The following is a 26,252-nucleotide window of genomic DNA, read 5'->3' as shown; positions in this document are numbered from 1 at the left end:
TGCTACTGGCATCCAGTGTACAGAGGCCAGGAATGTACTTAACGTCCCGCAGTGGACAGGAAACCCCCCAGTAACAAAGAATTATCTGGTTCAAGTGTCAGTACTGTAGCTGTAAGAGAAACTGCTTAGACAGTTACCACTTTCAATGGGAGAAATTTGGGATAACAATTAGTTTTCTAAGGTTCATGATTACTATCATGCTAGGAGAATACCTTGTTTTTATATCCTTATTGCTATGGATTAAAGATGGCTGCAAATTCCTTTCCATTGAGGGGCAGGGTACATTTCTCTTTCCCTAGAATCTAGGCCAGCCCTCTGCTGACTTAGACCAATAGAATGTGATGGACCCTGAGCCATGGTGAGCCTCAAAAGAAAGGAGAAGCCAGTAGATAGCTAGAAGTGAGGGTGCAGACAGATGGTCCCAGTTGACCTGTTTCAGCTAGCCCCAAGCACTGCCCTGACAGATTTCTTTTTGATTTTTAATATTTTGTTTTGCAGTAATTTTAGGCTTTTAGGGAATTTGCAAAAATAGTATGGAGAGTTCCAGTGTAGAGTATGAGGAATACTCCATGGTATTGTATGGAATAGTATGGAGATACTTTGAGACTATGCAAATATATCTTGTTTCTCAAAATATTTTGTTCACTAACTTTAAAATATAATGATGGTTCTTGCCTACAACAGTTACTTCTGTATTTGCCTAATCATTGTTTCTTGCTGCCCTCATTTTTTTTTGCATTTGTTCATTTGAATGCCTGTATAATGAAGGGCTATTTCTTCTCCCCTGTTTATTTTTTCAATTCTTTATGTTAATGTGGATAATTTTTATACTAATGGATAATTATTTTCTCTTGTGGGTTAAGTGCTGTACTATCATTATTAATTTTATTGCTCAGATTGTTCCAGCTGTGGCCATTAGGAGCTCCTTTAAGACGGCTCCTGTGCCCTTTAGACATAGGCTTTTTTGCAAGGGGTCATCAGGGGAGGCCTTGTGTTTAGTTGCTCAGTCTTGTCCGACTCTATGCGACCCCATGGACTGTAACCCACCAAGCTCCTCTATCCGTGGGGTTCTCCAGGCAACAATACTGGAGTGGGTTGCCATTTCTTCCCCGACAGGGAAGGCCTAGTTCCTCACTTTCTGGCATTACAAGAGGTTTTATAGTCATTTAGTAGTTGTTCTGTCCCAGCTGTGGAATCAGCCATTTCTCCAAGGGATCCTTGTACCTTTTATGGAAGAGTTGTGTTTAAAGACCAAGACGTGGGAACTGGATGCGCTCGTTATTGTGTTGTCATCACTTCTGGGCCCTCTCTGTGACCTGCCTGAATTCTTTCCTGCAGAAAAACAATCAGGAACAAATAAAATGGTTGTTTTAATCTATGGCATTGTGAATTAGTGTGTTATTCAAGAATAAGTAAACAATGTTTATCTATCATTTAACCTTTAATATGTCTTAAAGAGAAATTTTATAAAAATGTGGTTTGATTTTTGTTTCTAAATTACTTGTAACAAAATTCTAAGTGTTAATAATTTAAGATGTGGCAGAGTCTTTCTGGTAATCATCTCGTAAATACTAATACATTTGGATATGATTCAATCACTCTGTTTTAAGAATATAAAATTATAATTTGTACAATCACGTGTACTTTAACTTCATTGATTTTTTTAAGATTGCTTCTTTAGACAACAGGTGTGATCAGCAAAGCTGGAAGAGAGGAGAGATTGAAATGTACTAAAGTAGCTGTATTTTAGGAAATAAAACATAGGCACAAATTTGAATGGTTAATTACATATTGCTATAGTCCGTCTTCATCTGGAGAGCCCTTTTTACCTTCACTGTGGAATCAAGCTCAGGACCCTTTATCTGCTGTTTCCTCTGCCTAGATTGCTCTGTCTTTAGAACTTCTTGTGCTAGACCTACTTATCATTCTGCTGTCAAGTATTACCTCTTAAAAGAAACCATCTTTGGTGGCATGAACGTGTGAAGGACTGTGGCAGCCTGGATGCCCAGCAGCCCCCTGAGAGCGCCGCTGCTGTCACCCATGCAGCAGCAGGCTCTGTCACTGGCCCAGCCCAGGCCACCACCTTTCCTGCAGCTCGGTACCAGAGACAGCCCTGGCCCAGTGTGGTGCACCCCCAGCCAGAGGCCTTCGTGGGGAAGGGCTGCCCAGAAGAGGAAGGGTACTGGGCCAGGTCAAAATCCAAGGACCCGATCCTCTACATCCTGGGGCCAGACACAGGGCTGAGGCAGGGGATCACGGCAGCATGGTTGCTGCTGCTCCCAGTGCTAAGTCGCTTCAGTCGTGTCCGACTCTTTGCGACCCCATGGACTGTAGCCCACCAGGCTTCTCTGTCCACAGGATTCTCTAGGCGAGAATACTGGAGTGGGGTGCCGTGCCCTCGCCGCTGCTCCCATCCCTCCCACAAAAAAAAAGATAAGGAAACTGTCTTTGTCCACCTTATATAAAAGCAACCGCCTTCCCCACATACAGCATTACTATGTTTTAGGTTCTTGAATACATTTGTCATAATCGCAATTCTCTACTTTCTGTATTTCTTTATTCCTTTCTTCCCTCTATCGAATTTTAACTTTATGAAAGCAGAAATTCGTTTGTCTCAGCCACAATATCCCCAGCATCAAGAACAATGCTTTATACATAGTAAATGCCTAATGAGTATTTTTGAAAGAATGAATCAGTGAATGAAATTAAAGGTATTTAAGGCATTTTGACTTTGTCATCACTCCACAGGTATTTATCAGACTTGTTCTAGGCACTGACGATGCAACAGAAAAAAAAAAATCAAGGCCCTCCTTTCATTGTGCTTAGGTTAGGGAAAAGGGAGGAGAGTTAAGAAATAAACAGCTAAACACATATATTATATATTCAATTATAATTGAATCTAATCATTGATTCTGCTGACTCATATGTATATTATCTGGGGATAAATGTCAAGTACTTTACAATTTTATTATCTCTTCTGTGTTTACTTGAAGTTTACATTTTAAGACTATTATAATTTAACATATATAACTATTTTACTATGTGTGGAAATGATTGTATTTGAAAAAGGATTTTAAAACAAAAACTAAATTTCTTTGAAACTTGCAGATTTTGGAAGCATTTGCCAGTTCTTTGATTCAGAGGAATGTTTTGATGAGAAAAGATATTCCCAATCTAACAAAATACCAGATAATCCTTGCAAGAGATCAATTTAGGAAAAACCCATCTCCAAATATTGTGGTAGGTATTTTTAAATAAATTTTGATGATAGGCTAAGTTCCTACTCAAAGCAAGGATGAAATGTAAATAATGATTGGTTTTGGTGTATATTAGCTCATCAGGAATTCAGGTATGATTTATATAGTTTATAGTGAAGTGAAAGTCGCTCAGTCCTGTCTGACTCTTTGCGACCCCTTGGACTATACAGTCCATGGAATTTTCCAGGCCAGAATAATGGAGTGGGTAGCCTTTCCCTTCTCCAGGGGATCTTCCCAACCCAGGGATCAAACCCAGGTCTCCCACATTGCAGGTGGATTCTTTACCAGCTGAGCCACAAGGGAAGCTCCAACTTTTATACCGTTTATAGAAGCACAAAAATATCTAGCAGGAATACAGTTTGATGATGTGAATTAAGACAAATTTACCTTATAACATTTTTTAAAGTTTATTTACTTATTTGGCTGTGTCAGGTCTCAGTTGTGGCACGCGGTATGCAGAGCACGTGGGCTCAGTAGTTGTGGCCATGGGCCTAGCTGCCCCACAACTTGTGAGATTCTAGCTCCCTGACCTGGGAGCAAACCCACTTCTTCTGCATTCCAAGGAGACACCAAACCACTGGACCACCAGGGAAGTCCCTATCTTGTAACTTTTAAAATTGATCTTTCACTTCACTTCTGTTCTGCAAAGTCAAAGAAGGGTCATAAGAAGGTAGATCTTAACTAACTTTTAGATGTCTGGCATTTAGTCTTAATTCTTCTTACTGAAGTCAGAGTAAACATTGCAGTAAGCTTTATATTTTTACTCTTCTGTGGGAAAAAAATAGATGGTAGGGAACAGATCCATCAAGGAAGGTCCAAAGTCAGAAGAGATGCTCACAAGCACAAAAAGGCACTGGCTCATTCTTGGAACTGAGAATGCATGTGCAAAGGAACAGGGCAACGGAGTAAAGGCATGAAGGAGACGGTGAGCAAATGGATTTGACTGACGTAAAGGATTGAGGAGGTCAGATATGTTGGTTACTCTAGTTTGTGACTGCCTGGGAGTAGCTTTAAATGTTACACTAGAATTAAGGACTTTATTCTGTAGTATCTGGGGAGCCACAAAGGAAGTTTTCTGTGAAATTGCAGTGTATTATTTTAAACTTTAATAAAGCTGAGCACCGAAGAATTGATGCTTTTGAACTGTAGAGTTGGAGAAGACTCTTGAGAGTCCCTTGGACTGCAAGAAGATCCAACCAGTCCATTCTAAAAGGAGATCAGCCCTGGGATTTCTTTGGAAGGAATGATGCTAAAGCTGAAACTCCAGTACTTTGGCCACCTCATGCGAAGAGTTGACTCATTGGAAAAGACTCTGATGCTGGGAGGGATTGGGGGCAGGAGGAGAAGGGGATGACAGAGAATGAGATGGCTGGATGGCATCACCGACTCGATGGACGTGAGTTTGAGTGAACTCTGGGAGTTGGTGATGGACAGGGAGGCCTGGCGTGCTGCAATTCATGGGGTTGCAGAGTTGGACACTACTGAGCGACTGAACTGAACTGAAAGTGGTTAAAGTTTATTCTAAGAGTTAAAGTTTCATTGAAATTTTAAATCATAAATCTAAACATGTTGAACTTGACCCACTGATGATATTGTTTTATCCTTTTAGGTAATTAGGGTCCCATTTTAGAATATTTATCACTATCCTAGAAACATTTAAAATGAGTGTAACTGGTGTTAATTGCTAGTATTCTTCATCTCTAATAAAGGAAAATGATTAAAATACATTCTCAGTGGTCTTCTTTAAAGGTATCTTATCATATAGATATACCCACCTTTGCTCCCCTAAAAGGAATATGTACTTCACTTTTCCTTGAGAGTAGTGGTTAAAAGCACAATGATATTGGGCCAGATTTCCTGGGTGTGAATAGTGGCTCCGCTACTTACCACCTGTATGAGCTTCTGCATCTCTAAATGGGCATGACAGTAGCACCTGCCTCCTAGGTATTAAGATTGCTAAGTTTGTATAAGTAGTGTTCTTGTAACCCTGTTCAGATGTTACTGTGGCATGTGTACTTGGTGTTAAATGTTAGTGTGAAAGGGTTTGACTCAATATGTGTCCTGATGTCGGAAACCATTGGGTAGGCCCATATCTGTTTTATTTTCCCTTGTATCCCAAATGTCTGTCTCAGTGCTTAGCAATAGTAGATGCTTATTAAATTCTTTTGAAAGGCCAAATGAATCTATACACTGCTAGTAGTTTACCTGTAAAGAAAAACAGCATATGGTAAATATTCACCCCTTCATTTATTCTCTTTAAAATGTGAGTTTCCTGTTGAATTAAATGAAGGGGCAGATTTTATATAGAATACACATTGATCACAGGACATTCAATAGAACCAATAAGTTCTGCGTAGTACATGTATCTACATTTCTTTCTCTGAGTAAATTTTATACATGCTTTTTTTATTATTATTTTAGGGAATCCAACAAGGCATAATCGAGGGAGAGTTTGCTATTTGTATTAGTTTATATCATGGTTATGAATTATTGCAGCAAATGGGAATGAGATCATTATATTTCTTCCTCTGTGGAATTATGGATGGAACTAAAGGTAAATTATATGGAATTATTTAAAGAAGTGATATATTATTTTGCTTAATGATATATATATTGAACAGTTTGGATTACTTAAGGGGTTTTACTTTAAAAAGCAATGAAGTAGTTATATAACAAAATTTTTCTTCTTCCTTTTATTTTGCTTAAACAATAGACATATTTTTCTTGCAGTTCTGGAGACTGGGCAGTCCAAGATTAAAAAACATCCCAAACCATGTTTGATTTTTGATATATTACTGGAAAAAAGGGAGCCGTTCATTAATACAAATGTAAATGTGAAACTGGAAAAAGTTGCTGGTTTTCATTTTTAAATTTGAAAAACTTTCATTCATTGCTGAATTGTAATTTCTTCTAAATAAATAATGCACTTGATGAATTTGCTATTTAATTTAATGGGAATTAAATTATTTTCTTAATTTCTGAAGGAATGACTCGGGCAAAAAATGAACTTAGCCGAAACGCGGACTTCATGAAACTTTATGATCATCTAGACAGCATGTTTTCACATACACGTAGTACTTCAACAAGTGGCGTTTCTGCTATCCAGAAAGGTCTGTTTTTTTCTTTTAAATTTTTATATTGCTTCTTCTTTATCAAGGTTAATTTTAAAATTAAGCTTCATTGATCCACATGTCTGTTTATACCTACTTATATTTCTGAAACCATAGACCTGTTAAACATAAAAATTTTATTATTCAATTTAGGATAATATATATTCAAGTAGTTCATGAACTTTAAACATACAATAGAAATTAGTAGGAGTTGTTACTGGTGGTGAAACTTTTCAGAACTACAAAAGCTACTGATTGTAGCTTAAATAAATGTGAGCTTTTGCCTTCTGCTTTGCTGCTTCTTCCTATTTGGATTATTTCTCTGAATGAAATTTTCATAACAATTCAGAGTTTATTTTACAGTAAGGTTTGTGTGCTACCCAGATGCCAGTTACTGTTTAAATAAATTTTTAACAAATCCATTTTGAAAAGGATAATTAAAATACATGAATGTAATGGAATATGAAAAAAACACAGAAAAGTTTTTTGTTTGTTGTTTTTTTTTCCCCCCCAGGAGGTAAAGATAAAAAGTTCTGCTATAGTCATCCAAAATTAAAGAAATTAGAAGAAGTCGTAGTTGAACACTTCAAGTCATGGAATGGTAGGTTGTATTTAATATCCTAAAGGCAAGGCAAAGTCATGAGAAAGCTAATGATTCGTTAGTTTTTGCTAACATTTCTTATGGAGAAGATGAGCTTTTACTTATTCTGGATTATTAATATAAAGAAAAACTTAGAAATTTTGGCAGCATACGGGCCAGGGAGATGGTGGAAATGTTAACAATAGGGTATTATGTGAAAAAGAAAAGTCAACCTAGGACAGTATAAGGCAAGCAGATAGTAAAAACTGTATATAATATTTAGTTCAGTTCATTTCGGCTCGGTCACTCAGTCATGTCTGACTCTTTGCAACCCCATGGACGCCAGTGTGCCAGGCCTCCCTGTCCACCACCAACTCCCGGAGTTCACTCAGGCTCAGGTCAATCGAGTCAGTGATGCCATCCAGCCATCTCATCCTCTGTCAGCCCCTCCTCCTCTGCCTTCAGTCTTTCCCAGCATCGGGGTCTTTTCAGATGAGTCAGCTCTTCGCATCAGGTGGCCAAAGGATTGCGGTTTCAGCTTCAGCATCAGTCCTTCCACTGAATATTCAGGACTGGTTTCCTTTAGGACAGACTGGTTGGATCTCCTTGCAGTCCAAGGGACTCGCAAGAATCTTCTCCAACACCACAGTTCAAGAGCATCAATTCTTTGGCTCTCAGCAGCTTTATAGTCCAGCTTTCACATTCATACATGACAGTGGAAAAACCATGGCTTCGACAAGACAGACCTTTGTTGGCAAAGGAATGTCTCTGCTTTTTAATATGCTGTCTAGGTTGGTCATAACGTTCCTTCCAAGGAGTAAACGTCTTTTAATTTCATGGCTGCAGTCACCATCTGCAGTGATTTTGGACCCCAAAAAGTGAAGTCTGTCACTGTTTCTGGAATTTATCTGGAATAATTTTCCTTACAAAAGCGCCTGCTTCTTTTTCCTTCAGATCAGATCAGATCAGATCAGTCGCTCAGTCGTGTCCGACTCTGCAACCCCATGAGTAGCAGCACGGCAGGCCTCCCTGTCCATCACCAACTCCCGGAGTTCACTCAAATTCACGTCCATTTGAGTTGGTGATGCCATCCAGCCATCTCATCCTCTGTCATCCCCTTCTCCTCCTACCCCCAATCTCTCCCAGCATCAGAGTCTTTTCCAGTGAGTCAAATCTTTGCATGAGGTGGCCCAAGTACTGGAGTTTCAGCTTTAGCGTCATTCCTTCCAAAGAAATCTCAGGGCTGATCTCCTTCAGAATGGACTGGTTGGATCTCCTTGCAGTCCAAGGGACTCTCAAGAGTCTTCTCCAACACCACAGTTCAAAAGCATCAATTCTTCGGCGCTCAGCTTTCTTCACAGTCCAACTCTCACATCCATACATGACCACAGGAAAAACCATAGCCTTGACTAGACGAACCTTTATTGGCAAAGTAATGTCTCTGCTTTTGAATATGCTGTCTAGGTCGGTCATAACTTTCCTTCCAAAGAGTAAGCGTCTTTTAATTTCATGGCTGCAGTCACCATCTGCAGTGATTTTGGAGCCCCCCAAAATAAAGTCTGACACTGTTTCTACTGTTTCCCCATCTATTTCCCATGAAGTGATGGGACTGGATGCCATGATCTTCGTTTTCTGAATGTTGAGCTTTAAGCCAACTTTTTCACTCTCCACTTTCACTTTCATCAAGAGGCTTTTGAGTTCCTCTTCACTCTCTGCCATAAGGGTGGTGTCATCTGCATATCTGAGGTTATTGCTGTTTCTCCCGGCAGTCTTGATTCCAGCTTGTGTTTCTTCCAGTCCAGCGTTTCTCATGATGTACTCTGCATATAGGTTAAATAAACAGGGTGACAATATACAGCCTTGACGTGCTCCTTTTCCTATTTGGAACTAGTCTGTTGTTCCATATCCAGTTCTAACTGTTGCTTCCTGACCTGCATACAGATTTCTCAAGAGGCAGATCAGGTGGTCTGGTATTCCCATCTCTTTCAGAATTTTCCACAGTTTATTGTGATCCACACAGTCAAAGGCTTTGGCATAGTCAATAAAGCAGAAGTAGATGTTTTTCTGGAACTCTCTTGCTTTTTCCATGATCCAGCAGATGTTGGCAATTTGATCTCTGGTTCCTCTGCCTTTTCTAAAACCAGCTTGAACATCAGGAAGTTCACAGTTAAGGTATTGCTGAAGCCTGGCTTGGAGAATTTTGGGCATTACTTTACTAGTGTGTTAGATGAGTAGCTTTATGTGTATTAAGTCATTTAATTCATGAAGATTAAATGAGTTAATATATAAAATGCATAGTGGAGTCCCTGGCACACACATGATTAATGTAATATGAATTGTGTTTCGGAAGGATTGTCAGAGTCCCATGCAAGGTTAAAAAACAAAAGGAAACAAACAACCAAAGCCCCCCACCGCCCCACAGCTTGCAATTAGTAACCAGTTGTTATACTCAAGTCTGCATACCTTATATTTACTATTTGATTTCATCATCAGCTCAATCCATTTTAAAGTGAAATCGCTCAGTTGTGTCCAACTCTTTGCAGCCCCATGGACTGTAGCCCACCAGGCTCCTCCATCCATGAGATTTTCCAGGCAAGAATACTGGAGTGGGTTGCCATTCCCTTCTCCAGTCCATTTTAGATATTAAGAAACTAAAGCTTAAAGAGATTAAATGAAATAGATTAAATCACTGCCATGGTCACACATTGCCCAGAGACTAAGTGAGCCAGCCTCAAAATCATGTTATTCGTGCATTCTACTCCTCCCAAGCACAGAGACAGTGGGAGCAGCTTTGTGACTGCATGTAGGGTATATTCTGCAGTTTTCCTTAGAGAATTTGATAGTGTCAATAATTCAGGGACAGAGTACCATGACCTGGATTAAGACAGTGCCTAGTGAACAGAAAGGAAAGGGAAGTTTTAGAGAATCAGTGGACGCTCTGTAGACCTGTGCTTCTGGTTTAGAAGGTAACGAGGCATAAGAAGCATCGTGCATAAATTGAAGGACTGATCACAAGCTAACTTTTATTTGATCTGTTTGGGTTTTCTTTTACCATAGCCAGTGAGAGATAAGGAGCCAGGTTTATTAAGGTGGAAGAAAAGGTGGAAGGAAAACCGGCAAAGGTTTAAGATGCTTTACTTTTTTGAAAGAACTGTTACAACTGTAACTCACTGGTATATACTTTCAGGTTTGTTTGCCTTTTGAATTATCTAAATGTTTTTTTTAAGTTGTAATTAAAGTATTTTTTGGTTATACAGCCCGAAAGACGTCTGATAAGAAGTGTGACGAGACCAGAGTTATGATCTTCTCTTCATTTCGAGATAGTGTTCAAGAAATTGCAGAAATGCTTTTACCGCATCAGCCAATTATTAGAGTAATGACTTTTGTTGGCCATGCCTCGGGAAAAAGCATGAAGGGTTTTACCCAGAAGGAGCAACTGGAGGTAATTATTTTTTGAGTTGATGAATATAAAAATAAAATTGATTCGCTTTTCACTTATGCCATTTTATTTTGTTAAGCTATAGCTTAAAGATAATTTTATAGTAAATATATACCCTAGGCATATTTTGGCATTGCCTTTCTTTGGGATTGGAATGAAAACTGACCTTTAGCAATCCTGTGGCCACTGCTGAGTTTTCAGAATTTGCTGGCGTATTGAGTGCAGCATTTTCACAGCATCATCTTTTAGGATTTGAAATAGCTCAATTCAAATTCCATCACCTCCACTAGCTTTGTTCGTAGTGATGCTTCCTAAGGCCCACTTGACTTCGCATTCCAGGATGTCTGGCTCTAGGTGACTGATCATATCATCATGATTATCTGGGTCATGAAGATCTGTTTTGTATAGTTCTTCTGTGTATTCTTGCCACCTCCTCTTAATATCTTCTGTTTCTGTTAGGTCCATACCATTTCTGTCCTTTATTGTGCCCATCTTTGCATGAAATGTTTCCTTGGTATCTCTAATTTTCTTGAAGAGATCTCTAGTCTTTACCTTGCTATTGTTTTCCTCTATTTCTTTGCATTGATCACTGAGGAAACCTTTCTTATATCTCCTTGCTATTCTTTGGAACTCTGCATTCCAAAGGGTATATCTTTCCTTTTCTCCTTTGCCTTCTGCTTCTCTTCTTTTCACAGCTATTTGTAAGGCTTCCTCAGACAACCATTTTGCCTTTTTTGCATTTCTTTTTCTTGGGGATGGTCTTGATCCCTGCCTCCTGTACAATGTCACGAACCTCTGTCCATAGTTCTTCAGGCACTCTATCAGATCTAGTCCCTTAAATCTATTTCTCACTTCCACTGTATAGTCGTAAGGGATTTGATTTAGGTCATACCTGAATGGTCTAGTGGTTTTCCCTACTGTCTTCAATTTAAGTCTGAATTTGGCAATAAGGAGTTCATGATCTGAGCCTCAGTCAGCTCCCAGTCTTGTTTTCGCTGACTATATAGAGCTTCTCCACTTTTGGCTGCAAAGAATATAATCAATCTGATTTTGGTATTGACCATCTGGTGACGTCCATGTGTAGAGCCTTCTCTTCTGTTGTTGGAAGAAGGTGTTTGCTCTGACCAGTGCATTCTCTTGGCAAAACTCTATTAGCCTTTGCCCTGCTTCATTCTGTACTCCAAGGTCAAATTTGCCTGTTACTCCAGGTATTTCTTGACTCTCTACTTTTGCATTCCAGTCCCGTATAATGAAAAGGACATTTTACACGCTAACAAAGTAATGCTCAAAATTCTCCAAGCCAGGCTTCAACAGTGCATGAACCATGAACTTCCAAATGTTGAGGCTGGATTTAGAAAAGGCAGAGGAACCAGAGATCAAATTGCCAACATCCGCTGGATCATCAAAAAAGCAAGAGAGTTCCAGAAAAACATCTATTTCTGCTTTACTGACTATGCCAAAGCCTTTGACTGTGTGGATCACAATAAACTGTGGAAAATTCTGAAAGAGATGGGAATACCAGACCACCTGACCTGCCTCTTGAGAAATCTGTATGCAGGTCAGGAAGCAACAGTTGGAATTAGACATGGAACAACAGACTGGTTCCAAATCAGGAAAGGAGTACATCAAGGCTGTATATTGTCACACTGCTTATTCAACTTATATGCAGAGTACATCATGAGAGACACTGAGCTGGATGAAGCACAAGCTGGAATCAAGATTGCCAGGAGAAATATAATCACCTCAGATATGCAGATGACACCACTCATAAGGCAGAAAGCGAAGAACTAAAGAGCCTGTTGATGAAAGTGAAAGAGGAAAGTGAAAAAGTTGGCTTAAAGCTCAATATTGAGAAAACTAAGATCATGGCATCTGGTCCCATCACTTCATGGCAAATAGATGGGGAAACAGTGGAAGCAGTGACAGACTTTTATTTTGGGGGCTCCAAAATCACTGCAGATGGTGACTGCAGCCATGAAATTAAAAGACGCTTGCTCCTTAGAAGAAAAGTTATGACCAACCTAGACAGCATATTAAAAAGCAGAGACATTACTTTGCCAGCAGAAGTCTGTCTAGTCAAAGTTATGGTTTTTCCAGTAGTCATGTATGGATGTGAGATTTGGACTATAAAGAAAGCTGAGTTCTGAAAAATTGATGCTTTTATTTGTTTTCTTTTTTTTTTTTTTTTTAAGATCTTATCTTTAATAGGAATTTAATTTGGGATTACTCTGTAATGAAGTATTTAGCCACAAGGTGGCGGTGTTACACAATGTAGACCTGGTCTAGGTTCTTTTTTTTTTTTTTTTTTCAACTTAACAATATTGTATTGGTTTTGCCATACATCAACATGAATCCACCACGGGTGTACACATGTTCCCCATCTTGAACCCTCCTCACACCTCCCTCCCTGTACCATCCCTCTGGGTCATCCCAGTACACCAGCCCCAAGCTCCCTGTATCCTGCATGGAACCTGGACTGGCAATTAGTTTCTTATATGATATTACACATGTTTCAATGCCATTCTCCCAAATCATCCCCCTCTCTGCCTCTCCCACAGAGTCCAAAATACTGTTCTATACATCTGTGTCTCTTTTGCTGTCTCACATACAGGGTTATCGTTACCATCTTTCTAAATTCCATATATATGCATTAGTATACTGTATTGGTGTTTTTCTTTCTGGCTTACTTCACTCTATATAATAGGCTCCAGTTTCATCCACCTCACACTGGCTGCTGTCTTCAGAATAAACTGTAGGGGCTAAGGGTGGAAATAGAAAGACCAATTGGAAGAATTATGACAATAGCTGTTAAAGACAATTGTCTCTGACAATTAGGTATGTCTTTAACAGCTAATTTATTTTCAAAGATTCTTTCTTGAATCTGTCAACATGAAAAGATGAGGACTCCTACTGTTTACATACTTCTTATACTAGTTTCCACTGCCCTCAAAAGAGTCTCTTTAAGTAAACAAGTGATGAAGTCACAGAGGAAGTGGGGCGCCAGGTTCTTTAGGATCTTGTAGGTCATTTCTATTTTAATGACTGGATTTTTCTCTGAGTGAGATGAGCAGAAGCCCTTGGAGAATTTAGAGCAGAGGAGGGTCATTGCCTGACTGATACTTTAAAAGAATCACACTGGCTGCTGTCTTCAGAATAAACTGTAGGGGCTAAGGGTGGTACATATATACAATGGAGTATTACTCAGCCATTAAAAAGGATACATTTGAATCAGTTCTAATAATTCAAGCTAAAGACAATGGTGGCTTGGACTACATGGAAGCAGAGAAGTTTGCGAGAAATGATTGGGTTATGGATATATTTTCAAGGTCAAGTTGACAGGCTGCTGCTAAGTCGCTTCAGTCATGTCTGACTCTGTGCGACCCCAGAGACGGCAGCCCACCAGGCTCCCCCGTCCCTGGAATTCTCCAGGCAAGAACACTGGAGTGGGTTGCCATTTCCTTCTCCAGTGCATGAAAGTGAAAACAAAGTGAAATCGCTCAGTCGTGTCCGACTCTTAGCGACCCCGTGGAATGCAGCCCACTAGGCTCCTCTGTCCATGGGATTTTCCAGGCAAGAGTACTGGAGTGGGGTGCCACTCCGAAGTTGACAGGACTTACTGACAAATTTAGAGTGGGATCTGAGATAAAGGAGTTGACTTTGACTTTTTCATTAACTCATTGTCATGCTAGTGTAGTTCCTGTAACTTGATCAGGGAATCCTGGTGAAGAGAAGAAAAAATAATTTTCCCTCTACCCTTCTGAGTTCTTAGCTGCAACCTCTGTAATAAAAGACAGATTTACAAGAGAAAAACAAACTGAAGCTTATTAACAAATGTATACTGGGCTTCCATGGTGGCTCAGTGGTAAAGAATCCACCTGCCAGTGGTAAAGAATCTACCTGCCAATGTAAGAGACATGGGTTCAATTCCTGGTCTGGGAAAATCCCACATGCCATGGTGCAACTAAGTCCAGGAGTCACAACTTTTGAGTCTGTGCTCTAGAGCCAGGGAGTCCTAACGACTGAAGCCCGTGCACCCTAGAGTTTGCTCCTCAACAAGAGAGGCTACCACAATGGGAAACCCAAGTTCCGCAACTGGAGGGTAGCCCCTGCTCACCTCATCTAGAGAAAAGCCTGAGCACAGCTGAAAAGCAATATAAATTAAAAACAAACAAACATGTATACTTCATGTATACGTGGGAAAATACCGAGGGAAAAATGAGTAACTCCCTAAAGTGGCTTAGAATTCGTATTTAAATAGCATCTTATGGGGAAAGAGGAGTGGCAGGCACGAAGGAGAGTAAATGATTTTCAGGGAAGATCAATGGGGTCTTAAAGGATGGGAAGTGTGAGTGATAGATTGTGATGAAGTTTGTTTGGATATGATATGGGGTTTCAGTCTCTTGCTGAGTTAGTTTTCCCTCGTTGATGAAACTCCTGGGGAAGGGATTTATGACAGTTGAGTTCCTTCTGGAGGATCTGCTTTTAGGCAGATAAGTGGCCAGAGAAACCGCACTTGCTTTTTTTTGAATGCCTTTCGCTCAAAGTAATCAGTATACCAAAAGCAGCACAGGCTGGGGCAGCATGATCTAAACTATAGTCATATTTGGGCTGCCATATTCTGCTACCCTTCACTGGAATAGCAGTGTAAAAAGTAAAATATGAATTGTATTTTTAACTAAAATTTTTGTTACTGAAGTATAGTTGATATATACAGTGTTGTATTACTGCTCTACAGCAAGGTGATTCAGTTACACATATGCATGCATTCTTTTTTTCCATTGAGTATAGTTCTCTGTGCTCTACAGTGGGAACTTGTTTGTCCATTGTATATACAGAAGTTTACATCTGCTAACCCCAACCCCTGACTTGATCCCTCCCTCAGCCCCCTCCCCCTTGACAGCCGCCAGACCAGTCTCTATGGCCGTTATTCCATTTCTGTTTAAAATATGAATGCTAGAAGTAATCAAACATAGTTTAATCATTAAACTTACTATTATTCTAAAATTGACTGACAGTAGGATATGATAAATAGCAGTAAGTGCTCTGGGGCCATTTACGTGCTCTACCCTCTTTTTAGTGATGTTAAAAATAATATCTGTGCTTTCTCACTCGTGTAAATGGTTAGAAGAACTTTTTGGAATCATAACCATCATTAAAGCAAAGGAATCGGGACTGCGCTTTGCACTGCACCACTGTCTCTCTTGGTTTATATTGTCATTTTGCCGCTTCCTTTCCTATTTGGTAGTATTTTGGGTGGTGATTTTTAATCTGATTTCAGGGGCAAATGGAAAAAGTATGCTTTGATTTGCAATTCTCTTCTAGTTGCATCTAAGTATTTTTAAATTTTAATTTTAGGTAGTGAAACAATTTCGTAGTGGTGGTTACAATACTTTGGTGTCTACTTGCGTTGGTGAAGAAGGTTTGGATATCGGAGAAGTTGACCTTATAATATGTTTTGATGCCCAGAAGAGCCCAATTCGTCTTATACAGCGAATGGGTAGAACTGGCCGCAAACGTCAGGGCAGGATTGTTGTTATCCTTGCTGAAGGACGAGAGGAACGCGTAAGTAGACTTGTGGGAGCATAATCTGACAGTCGAAATTTGAGAAACGGAACCTAAAGACAAGTATCAATCTGTTCACATTCAAAGTCCAAGCAATCTGTAGTAATTGTGATTGACTTTTGTTTTCCTTTGTATTAGATACTACCTATTCTTTTCTTGTAGTTAGGAAAATTTTTGACTAGACTCAGCTTCATAACTTTTATCCATATAAAGAACCGTATCTTTGTACTTTAGTATTAATTTAGCAACACATAGATACAAAAATCAAGTATTACCTTGTCTGACTATTTCCCTGTGCTTTTAAGGCTTGTTTTTTTTGTGTGTGTTTAGTTGTTGTTTTATTAATAACTACAGTGAGCTGAGAATATTTTTTACATTTTAAAGAGCTGCCTAAATCAGTCAACTAACCCACCATATGCGCCGGGGGTAATATGTAGCCAGCAAAGCCTAAAATATTTACTTTCTGACCCCTTGTGGAAGTTTACTAATGTCTATTCTAAGTGATAAGGCATTGAGTGATATTCATAAGTCTGGGTGACGGGCCTCCCTAAATATGTTGTACATAATATTATTCTGCATGTGTACACTGAAGTGTTAATAACTTTTATAACTGAGTGGGACTATTTCTGTGGCCAAGTAAATATTTTTAAAATAGTTTTGCATTAAGGAATTTTCATTAATGACAGTAGGTTTAAACAATTGATTTGAAGTGTTTCAGAAACCCTATGAAAATCATCCTGAAAAATGAATTTCTTTTTCCACCAATACTTTGTATGTTACTATAGCATATTCTTATGTAACATCCAATTTATCTATGAGATAATTCTAAAAAATGAGATGTCTGGCAGCTTTTAAAAGTCTATGTATTATCATTGAGTGGAACTGGGTCCTAACTAATTGTATTACCTTAGGCAACTCACTTAACCTCTATTTAAGTGTTAGTTTTCTTATCTGTTAAAAAGTCATAGTGGACCACATTTCATGAGTACCTACTTTGTGTTGGACACTGTTGCAAATGTTTCAGATGCATTGTTTTACTTAAATAATGTCAACAACGCTGTCAGGGCAGTACTAGGGATTTTCTTGTTGTATACAGTAAAGAAAATTGACGTGTAGAGAGATGAAGTAACAAGCTGAAATAAAAAAAATAGAATTTTTTTAAAGCAGTTTATACGTATGTATAAATATTAACCTTATTCAAAAACAGCAAGATACTGAATAAAAGACAGACTTTGTTGGTACAATATAGTTACTAAAGTAAGAATAAATCTTGAAATGATTTTCATTAAGACTTAAATAGCCTTCAAATTTAAGACAACATAGATTCTGTTCCTCAAGTATTTAAGTGGATCAGAGTTTAATTTGCTGTTTAGAATAAACTCAGGGTGATATAATAACTACTTGTTATGGCTAGGTGATTATTATAGAAATAAAATCATTTTGCATTTTTTTTTTTGCAGACTTATAATCAAAGTCAGTGCAACAAAAGAAGTATTTATAAAGCTATTTCAGGTAATAGGCAGGTCCTTCATTTTTACCAAGGAAGTCCACGAATGGTTCCTGATGGAGTCAACCCACAGTTACATAAGATGTTCATTACACATGGTGTCTATGAACCAGAGAAGCCTTCTCGGAACTTGCCGCGAAAGTCATCTATCTTTTCCTATAGGAATGGTAAATACAGTTTTTTGCATTTGAGACACACATTTGTTTTTCTGTTATTTGTTAGCAGGTCATATATTCATCTATTCTATGAGAAAATCAACATACATTCTAGTTTGTTATAGGTGTTCACTTTGAGAAGGATAGAAGAGAGATGATTAATGTGGCAAAGGGAACAAGGTACTGGCAATACAGAATGAAAGAAGCTCAGTGTTGGGAAAACTAAAAATATAAGCCCAGAGAATCCGCTTTACAAAATGTAGAAAAGAGGAAAACACTTTTATTATTGAATAAGCACAAAGCCATATTACAGTATGCATTGTAAGCAATCCACCAAGTTAAGAGAAAGAAAGAAATTCCAGCCTGTTCATTTAAACAGTAGTAATCCTTTACCTCATGTTCTTAAGATTTTAACAGTAACTTGTCTTCTCGTAAGAGGACAGCACCATTTGCTGTATGTCCTTTCATTGTTGTTGTTTTAGTTGCTAAGTCGTGTCTGACTCTTTTGCAACCCCATGGACTGTAGCCTCTCCAGGCTCCTCTGGGAATTCCGGGGCAAGAATACTGGAGTGGGTTGCCTTTTCTTTCTCCAGGGCAGTCTTCCTGACCCAGGGCTCGAACCTGCGTCTCCTGCAGTGGCAGGCAGATTCTTACCACAGAGCCACCTGGGAAGCCCATGTTCTTTCATAGTTAATTCCAAATTCACCCAGTAATTGAGGTAGCCATTTGTGTTAGCTAGTTGCCTTTATCCTCATCCTCCCTGGTAGCTCAAACAGTGAGGAATATGCCTGCAGTGTAGGAGACCCAGGTTCAGTCCCTGGGTTGGGAAGATCCCCTGGAGAAGGGAATGGCTACCCACTCCAGTATTTTTGCCTGGAGAATTCCATGGACAGAAGAGTCTGGCAAGGTACAGTCTATGGGGTCACAAACCATAGGTCACAAATCATAGTCTATGGGATTACAAACACAACTGAGCACCTAACACTTATCCAAAGAAATAATAAAACTTCTGTCTCTATGACAAGCAGGTAGGGAGAGCCCAGAGGAAGGTGCCAAGGCTGAACTCCCCAGCTGTCTGGGACATGGGGACACTGTCTTCCTTGATGTTTACATTTCAAAGAGATGTCTCCTAGGTCCTTAAGAAAATCATTTCTGGTTGAAAACCTGGCTAGAGACTTGCTTTTCCTTTACAAAGATTTGCATGCCTATCAGAGAGTTAAATAAAGGATTTAGGAGTATTAATAAGTATCTGTGGAATTGCTTTCAGAGAAATAGGGGGAATTTCTGCAAAGGAGAATTTTTTTTTTTTTAATTTACTGTTACACCAGATAGTGGTGAAGTTAGACTAAGCTGGTAATACTGAGCCAGTGAGGAACAAATATTAATACTTTGGTGCCAAGGAGCGTAGTAAGGAGAAGGCTAGTTTAAAAACTGCAGAGATTTTGGTGATATCAAGACAATATCTTAAAATATTAAAGAATCATAAAATATATTGTAAACTTTGGAAGAAACCTCAGGAATCATCCAGTCCAGTTACCTACCAAGGTAGGGATGTTTTCTATAGCATGCCTGTTAAGTGTGTGTGTCTGAGTGTCCAATCTCTAGATCATGTGCGACTCTTTGAGACCCTGTGGACTGTAGCCCACCAAGCTCCTCTGTCCGTGGGATTTCCCAGACAAAAATACTGGAGTGGGTTGCTATTTCCCTCTCCATGTCAAATGTATATCAAGCCTCAACTTGAACATCTCTGTTAATGGAAACTGTATTCTTTTATGAGAGTTCCTTCCATTGTTGATAGTACATATAAAAGAAGTTCTTTTGTTAAAAAAAAAATTCTGTCGTATCTTTTTCTCATTGATTTAATTATGGCTTTGTCAACTGAAAAAAATGCACAACATAAAAGTTGAGAATTAGGTTTTATTCAGGGCACTACTGAGGACTATAGCACAGGAAGGAAGCCCCTCAGGTAGCTCGGAGGGACTGTTCCACAGAGGCAAGTGGGGGGCCAGGATACATAGGAGTTTTTGCTGAGAAAAAACCCAGTCACTGAACATCAAAAGATTACTTCAAATCCCAGAAAACTAGACCTCTCAAGTTAATGATTTTAGTGCTTTTTTATGTATGGGATGATGCAAGAGTTTCAGCTCACTGAAATTATTCCTTTGATATACATCTTAACTACCTAGGCCAGTATTCTGCTTTTCTCCACTCTGATACGCTCTTAGGGGCAGCTGCAGTGGCTGATGGCCAGTCACCCCAACAACATCCTTTATTTACTGAAATGGCAGGTGGCTTTATTTGCCCACAGCTTCTAGACACAAAAATGGATTTGATCTTTGAGATACCTAGGTCGCACTTTCTTTATATATTTGAAGACAGTACCTCTCAAGTTTGTTCAACTGACTTTTCCACTGGTTTCCATTACTGTGAAGTTTCAGAATTCTTCTCTATCCTGGGCACCTTCTTTGGACTTAGTTAAATTTGTTAACGTTCTTTCCTTTAACTCAGAGCCATTAATCAGTGTTTTGTGGATATGCCTGTTAAACCTAATGCAAATTCACTTAATAGAAATATACGTATCATTTTACAAGACTTTGCCAAATTATGGTTAAAATGAAAAGATAGTGTATATTTGAATTCTCTTGAATAATTAAACTAACAGTATGATCAAAACTTGGTTAGGTTGGTGTACAGTTTTCTTAGTGATCATTTAATTTTTATAGATGTTAATTAACCATATGTTTAGTAATTGCTTCTAAAAATGTTACTAGTTTAGTTCAGTCCCTCAGTACTGTCCGACTCTTTGCAACCCCCTGGACTGCAGCATGCCAGGCCTCCCTGCCCATCACCAACTCCTGGAGTTTACTCAAACTCATGTCCGTTCAGTTGGTGATGCCATCCAACCATTTCCTCTTTCGTCCCCTTCTCCTCCTGCCTTCAATCTTGCCCAGCATCAGGGTCTATTCCAATGAGTCAGTTCTTCACATCAGGTAACCGAAGTATTGGAGTTTCAGCTTCGGCATCAGTCCTTCCAATGAATATTCAGGACTGATTTCCTTTAGGATTGACTGGGTTGATCTCCTTGCAGTCCAAGGGACTCTCAAGAGTCTTCTCCAACACCACAGTTCAAAAGCATCAATTCTTCAGCGCTCAGCTTTCTTTATAGTCCAACTCTCACATCCATATATGACTACATACCTTTGATTAGATGGACCTTTGTTGGCAAAGTAATGTCTCTGCTTTTTAATATGCTGTCTAGGTTGGTCATAACTTTTCTTCCAAGGAGCAAGCATCTTTTAATTTCATGGCTGCAGGCACCATCTGCAGTGATTTTGGAGCCCCCAAATATAAAGTCTGTCACTGCTTCCACTGTTTCCCCATCTATTTGCCATGAAGTGATGGGACCAGATGCCATGATCTTAGTTTTCTGAATGTTGAGCTTTAAGCTCAACATTTTCACTCTCCTCTTTCACTTTCATCAACAGGCTCATTAGTTCTTCTTTGCTTTCTGCCTTAAGGGTGGTGTCATCTGCATATCTGGGGTTATTGATATTTCTCGCGGCAATCTTTTTTTTTTTTTTTCTCGCGGCAATCTTGATTCCAGCTTGTGCTTCTTCCAGCCCAGCGTTTCTCATAATGTACTCTGCATATAAGTTAAGCAAGGTGACAATATACAGCCTTGACGTACTCCTTTTCCTATTTGGAACCAGTCTGTTGTTCCATGTCCAGATCTAACTGTTGCTTCCTGACCTGCATACAGATTTCTCAAGAAGCAGGTTAGGTGGTCTGGTATTCCCATCTCTTGAAGAATTGTCCAAAATTTGTTGTGGTCCACACAGTCAAAGGCTTTGGCACAGTCAATAGAAGCAGAAGTAGGTATTTTTCTGGAACTCTCTTGCTCTTTTGATGATCCGACGGGTGTTGGCAGTTTGATCTCTGGTTCCTCTGCCTTGTCTAAATCCAGCTTGAACATCTGGAATTTCATGGTTTATGTACTGTTGAAGCCTGGCTTGGGGAATTTTGAGCATTACTTTGCTAGCATGTGAGATGAGTGCAATTGTGCGGTAGTTTGAATGTTCTTTGGCACTGCCTTTCTTTGGGATTGGAATGAAAACTGACCTTTTCCAGTCCTGTGGCCACTGCTGAGTTTTAAAAATTTGCTGGCATATTGAGGGCAACACTTTCACAGCATCATCTTTTAGGATTTGAAATAGCTCAACTGTAATTCCATCACCTCCAGTAGTTTTGTTCATAGTTTTGCTTCCTAAGGCCCACTTGACTTCACATTCCAGGATGTCTGGCTCTAGGTGAATGATCCCACGATTGTGATTATCTGGGTCGTGAAGATCTGTTTTGTATAGTTCTTCTGTGTATTCTTGCCACCTCTTCTTAACTCTTCTGCTTCTGTTAGGTCCATACCATTCCTGTCCTTCACTGTGCCTATCTTTGTATGAAATGTTCCCTCGGCATCTCTGATTTTCTTGAAGAGATCTCTGGACTTTCCCACTTTTATTGTTTTCCTCTATTTCTTTGCACTGGTCTCTGAGGAAGGCTTTCTTATATTACTGGCTCATGTACATTTTTCTATGCTTTTCTTCTTCCATTTTCTCTGATTTTTCAAGTGTGAGTGATTCATCTTGCTAATAAGGTAGTATGTATAAATACCATCTTTTATATATTTGTATATGATTCATTTAGGCTAGAGGTCTGAATATATTTAATGTGACCAGGAGAAGGAAATAAGTTTCTATTTCAAAAGTCTCAGTGCCTCAGATTGCTAGATCTGAGGAAACCTGAGAGATCACCTAATTTAAACCCCTTATTTTGCAAAAGCTTTCATGTAATATTTGGGAATACCTACAACAGAAGTTTCCTGATTTCCAATTCAGTACCTTTCTGATTTCTTTTTCTTCCCTCATCTTTACTGGGACCTGAGTTACAGCTTAATATTTTTTCATCCTTTCCATGTTGGTGGTTATTTTCCTTTACAAAGATTATGAACTAATAAAGGATTAATTTATTATGCATTTTTTAAAAGTATGTTATCATGTCATTTTTTAAAGCAGTAGGTCTTTCTTGTCCTTTTTAAACTGTCGTCCCACCCCACCCCACATTTAAGGCTTTAACTCTTTTTAGTCTTTGCATTTCTCCCGCATCCATAACAGATTCAGATAGCTTTCTGATAGTGTTAAGATAGAATCATGATGCTAGCTTTCCTTTGTAAGTTGTCTGTTTCCTTCCAGGTCTTAGACAACAAAATAGAGAGAGTCCAAAGGAATACAAGACTGAGAGCTGCCTGGTGATGTTTTGTTAACGAGGTTAGCTGTAGTTGGAAGGGTCCCCTAGTACGTACTTTCAAAAAGGTGAGAGAAGTTTAGGAGATGTGTAGAAACAGGAAGTAATAACCAGAGTGTTTATATGAAGAAAGCGAATTTTAAGGAATAGAATTAGTGGTTGAGCAGAAACAGGTAGAGAGTTTGAGTTGATGTCTTTTATTTTGTGTTTGTCTAGCAGATTTTTTTTAAACCTGTTTTGACTTATTTTTTAAATTTCTAGGAATAAAGCAGAGTAATTCAAAAGACGATTGGTTCTTATCAGAAGAAGAATTTAAATTATGGAATAGACGATATAGATTAAGAGACACTGATGAAATTCAGCAAATAACATTGCCTCAAGTTCAGTTTCTATCTTTACACAACGAAGAGAACAGACCAGTAAGTTAAATGTGTTTTCAGATGTTCTTTATAGTGACTATGCAATAGCTTTGGGAGTAAAGAGAATGAATATGCATGATCAGAAGGTCAAAAATTAAGAATGTAAGCAGTTTAAAACTGAATATTTTTAGTTTAAAATATTTTAACTTTAATTTTAACAGTTTAAAAAAGAATATTAAAGAATAGTCTGTCTTGGTAAAACTCGTATTTCTTATTGTATATATATTTTTATATGACTATAATATATTTACATAAATTCTGACTTTATGACTTTCTTCATATGAATATTTCTGTGTAGGTATAATTTTTATGATTGTTATGTTACTCTGTGATATACCGTACTTTAACTATTTCTCTGTTGTGTTTTAGAGCTATTTTCAGTATATTACTAGTATAAAATTAGGCTTTTATGAATGTCTTTGTACAAACTGCTTTTTACTTTTTGTTTTGAAATTAGAGTAAAACTTTAAATTGAATAATATTTTATTATGAACAAATTATTGATGAGCATAAGGAAAGTCAAACAGATTGATCAGAGGTTACATATGTACCCAGAGAAATAGAAAAACAACTTCAAGGAAGATACCTTTGAGAAGATTTATAGGGCTTGAAATACTTGGCTTTGAAAATCTATATTTTTTTCACTAACAGGGAAAGTGAGGAATGGCAGCAGGCATGATGAATTGAGATCAGTATCACTGAGAGATTATGAATACCTCTTTATTAGATTATAGAACGTAATCTAGCAAAAACTCTTAACATGGAATTATATAACAGGAATATGTCCAAGTAGTAACTCATCTAATACTTATTTATTTATGTATTTTATTTCTAATGACATAGTTTTCTTTCTGGTTGTACAAGCAATACATGTAACAGTTATTTTTAAGATGTATTTAAAAGGACATCTTTGTACTTCATAAAGTTATTTTATTTTTCACCTGAAATGCTAGTTGAAAATACCTAAGTGAATTAAAATTATTTACAGTATTATCTGTAAATTATTATTATCTGTATATTATCTGTATATTAAGATTATATATATATTATATATATATATTATATATATATTATATATATTATATTATATATATTATTATATTATTATATTATATATATTATATTATATTATATTATTATATTATATAATATATATATATAATATATATATATATTATATATATAATCTGTATATCTGATTATCTGTATATTAAGTATTTTTTAAATCAGTGTGTGAAATCTGAGTATGTGTGTTTTTTGTTATGTTAAATGATTGTTAATCAAGACTGAAGAACCAACCGTTGGAATTCGTCAACTGTCTCTCTCTGAATGGAGATTATGGCAGGATCATCCTTTGCCTACATATCAAGTCGACCATTCAGATCGATGTCACCATTTCATAAATATTATGCAAATGATAGAAGGAATGAGACATGAAGAGGTAGGAGCCTACTTTAACTTTCTTTTGCTGGCATGACAGTGAAACTAGAATACTTTAGTCTTCTTAATTTGAAGTCATTATTATAAGAAACAAGTATTTATTATAAATAATCATAGCTAAACTATTTTGTTTTTCTATGTAGCTTCTTGTGATCTCAGTGGACTAGTTTTCTATCTTCGGAGAAGTAGGCCTAATTAGAAGAATGCCGTCTGTGAATATTGATAGACAAGAGTGAAATTTTAATGTATTTAATGGCTAAAGGGAGCTTCCCTGGTGACTCAGATGGTAAAGCATCTGCCTACAATGCGGGAGACCTGGGTTCAATCCCTCATTCAGGAAGATCTCCTGGAGAAGGAAATGGCAACCCACTCCAGTATTCTTGCCTTGAAAATCCCACAGACAGAGGGGCCTGGTAGGCTACAGTCCATGGGGTCCCAAAGAGTCGGACACGACTGAGCGACTTCACTTTCTCTTTCATTGGCTAAAGGGGATCAAGACCATCCCCAAGAAAAAGAAATGCAAAAAAGGCAAAATGATTGTCTGAGGAGGCCTTACAAAAAGCTATGAGAAGAAGAGAAGCTAAAGGCAAAGGAGAAAAGGAAAGATATACCCATTTGAATGCAGAGTTACAAAGAACAACATTGAGAGATAAGAAAGCCGTCCTCAGTGATCAATGCAAAGAAATAGAAGAAAACAATAGCAAGGGAAAGACTAGAGATCTCTTCAAGAAAATTAGAGATACCGAGGGAACATTTCATACAAAGATGGGCACAATAAAGGACAGAAATGGTATGGACCTAACAGAAGCAGAAGATATTAAGAGGTGGCAAGAATACACAGAAGAACTGTGCAAAAAAGATCTTCATGACCCAGATAATCATGGTATGACCATTCACTTAGAGCCAGACATACTGGAATGCTAAGTCAAGTGGGCCTTAGGAGGTATCACTATGAACAGAACTACTGGAGGTGATGGAATTCCACTTGAGCTATTTCAAATCCTAAAAGATGATGCCGTGAAAGTGCTGTCCTCAATATGCCAGCAAATTTTTAAAACTCAGCAGTGGCCACAGGACTGGAAAAGGTCAGTTTTCATTCCAATCCCAAAGAAAGGCAATGCCAAAGAATGCTCAAACTACTGCACAATTGCACTCATCTCACACACTGGCAAAGTAATGCTCAAAATTCTCCAAGCCAGGCTTCAACAGTACATAAACCATGAAATTCCAGATGTTCAAGCTGGATTTAGACAAGGCAGAGGAACCAGAGATCAAATTGCCAACACCCGTCGGATCATCAAAAGAGCAAGAGAGTTCCAGAAAAATACCTACTTCTGCTTCTATTGACTGTGCCAAAGCCTTTGACTGTGTGGACCACAACAAACTTTGGACAATTCTTCAAGAGATGGGAATACCAACCACCTGACCTGCTTCTTGAGAAATCTGTATGCAGGTCAGGAAGCAACAGTTAGATCTGGACATGGAACA

At 38.3% G+C, this 26,252-nt stretch overlaps 1 protein-coding gene across 8 annotated transcripts in view; it reads left to right on the top strand.

Annotated features, from left to right (window-relative positions):
- FANCM (FA complementation group M) overlaps nucleotides 1-26,252 on the top strand; it is a 95,683-nt gene that overhangs the window by 11,126 nt on the left and 58,305 nt on the right. For all 8 annotated transcript variants that reach the window (XR_015149487.1, XR_015149486.1, XM_086363331.1 and 5 more), the window contains exons 5-13: nucleotides 3,109-3,240; nucleotides 5,679-5,811; nucleotides 6,242-6,367; nucleotides 6,882-6,968; nucleotides 10,205-10,389; nucleotides 15,742-15,948; nucleotides 17,409-17,622; nucleotides 23,167-23,324; nucleotides 24,610-24,765. Coding sequence is in view for 6 of the 8 variants with exons in the window: in XM_086363331.1 (XP_086219457.1) it covers nucleotides 3,109-3,240; nucleotides 5,679-5,811; nucleotides 6,242-6,367; nucleotides 6,882-6,968; nucleotides 10,205-10,389; nucleotides 15,742-15,948; nucleotides 17,409-17,622; nucleotides 23,167-23,324; nucleotides 24,610-24,765 (1,398 nt within the window). In the remaining 2 variants the exon portion in view is untranslated. The remainder of the gene's footprint in view (nucleotides 1-3,108; nucleotides 3,241-5,678; nucleotides 5,812-6,241; nucleotides 6,368-6,881; nucleotides 6,969-10,204; nucleotides 10,390-15,741; nucleotides 15,949-17,408; nucleotides 17,623-23,166; nucleotides 23,325-24,609; nucleotides 24,766-26,252) is intronic.

Source organism: Bos grunniens, chromosome 21 (assembly GCF_055505025.1).
Source record: "Bos grunniens cultivar Pamir isolate PY7600 chromosome 21, Bosgru_T2T1.0, whole genome shotgun sequence".
Taxonomy (NCBI): domain Eukaryota; kingdom Metazoa; phylum Chordata; class Mammalia; order Artiodactyla; family Bovidae; genus Bos; species Bos grunniens.
Note: the sequence above shows the minus strand (reverse complement) of the source record. Positions and strands in the feature narration are given on the sequence as shown.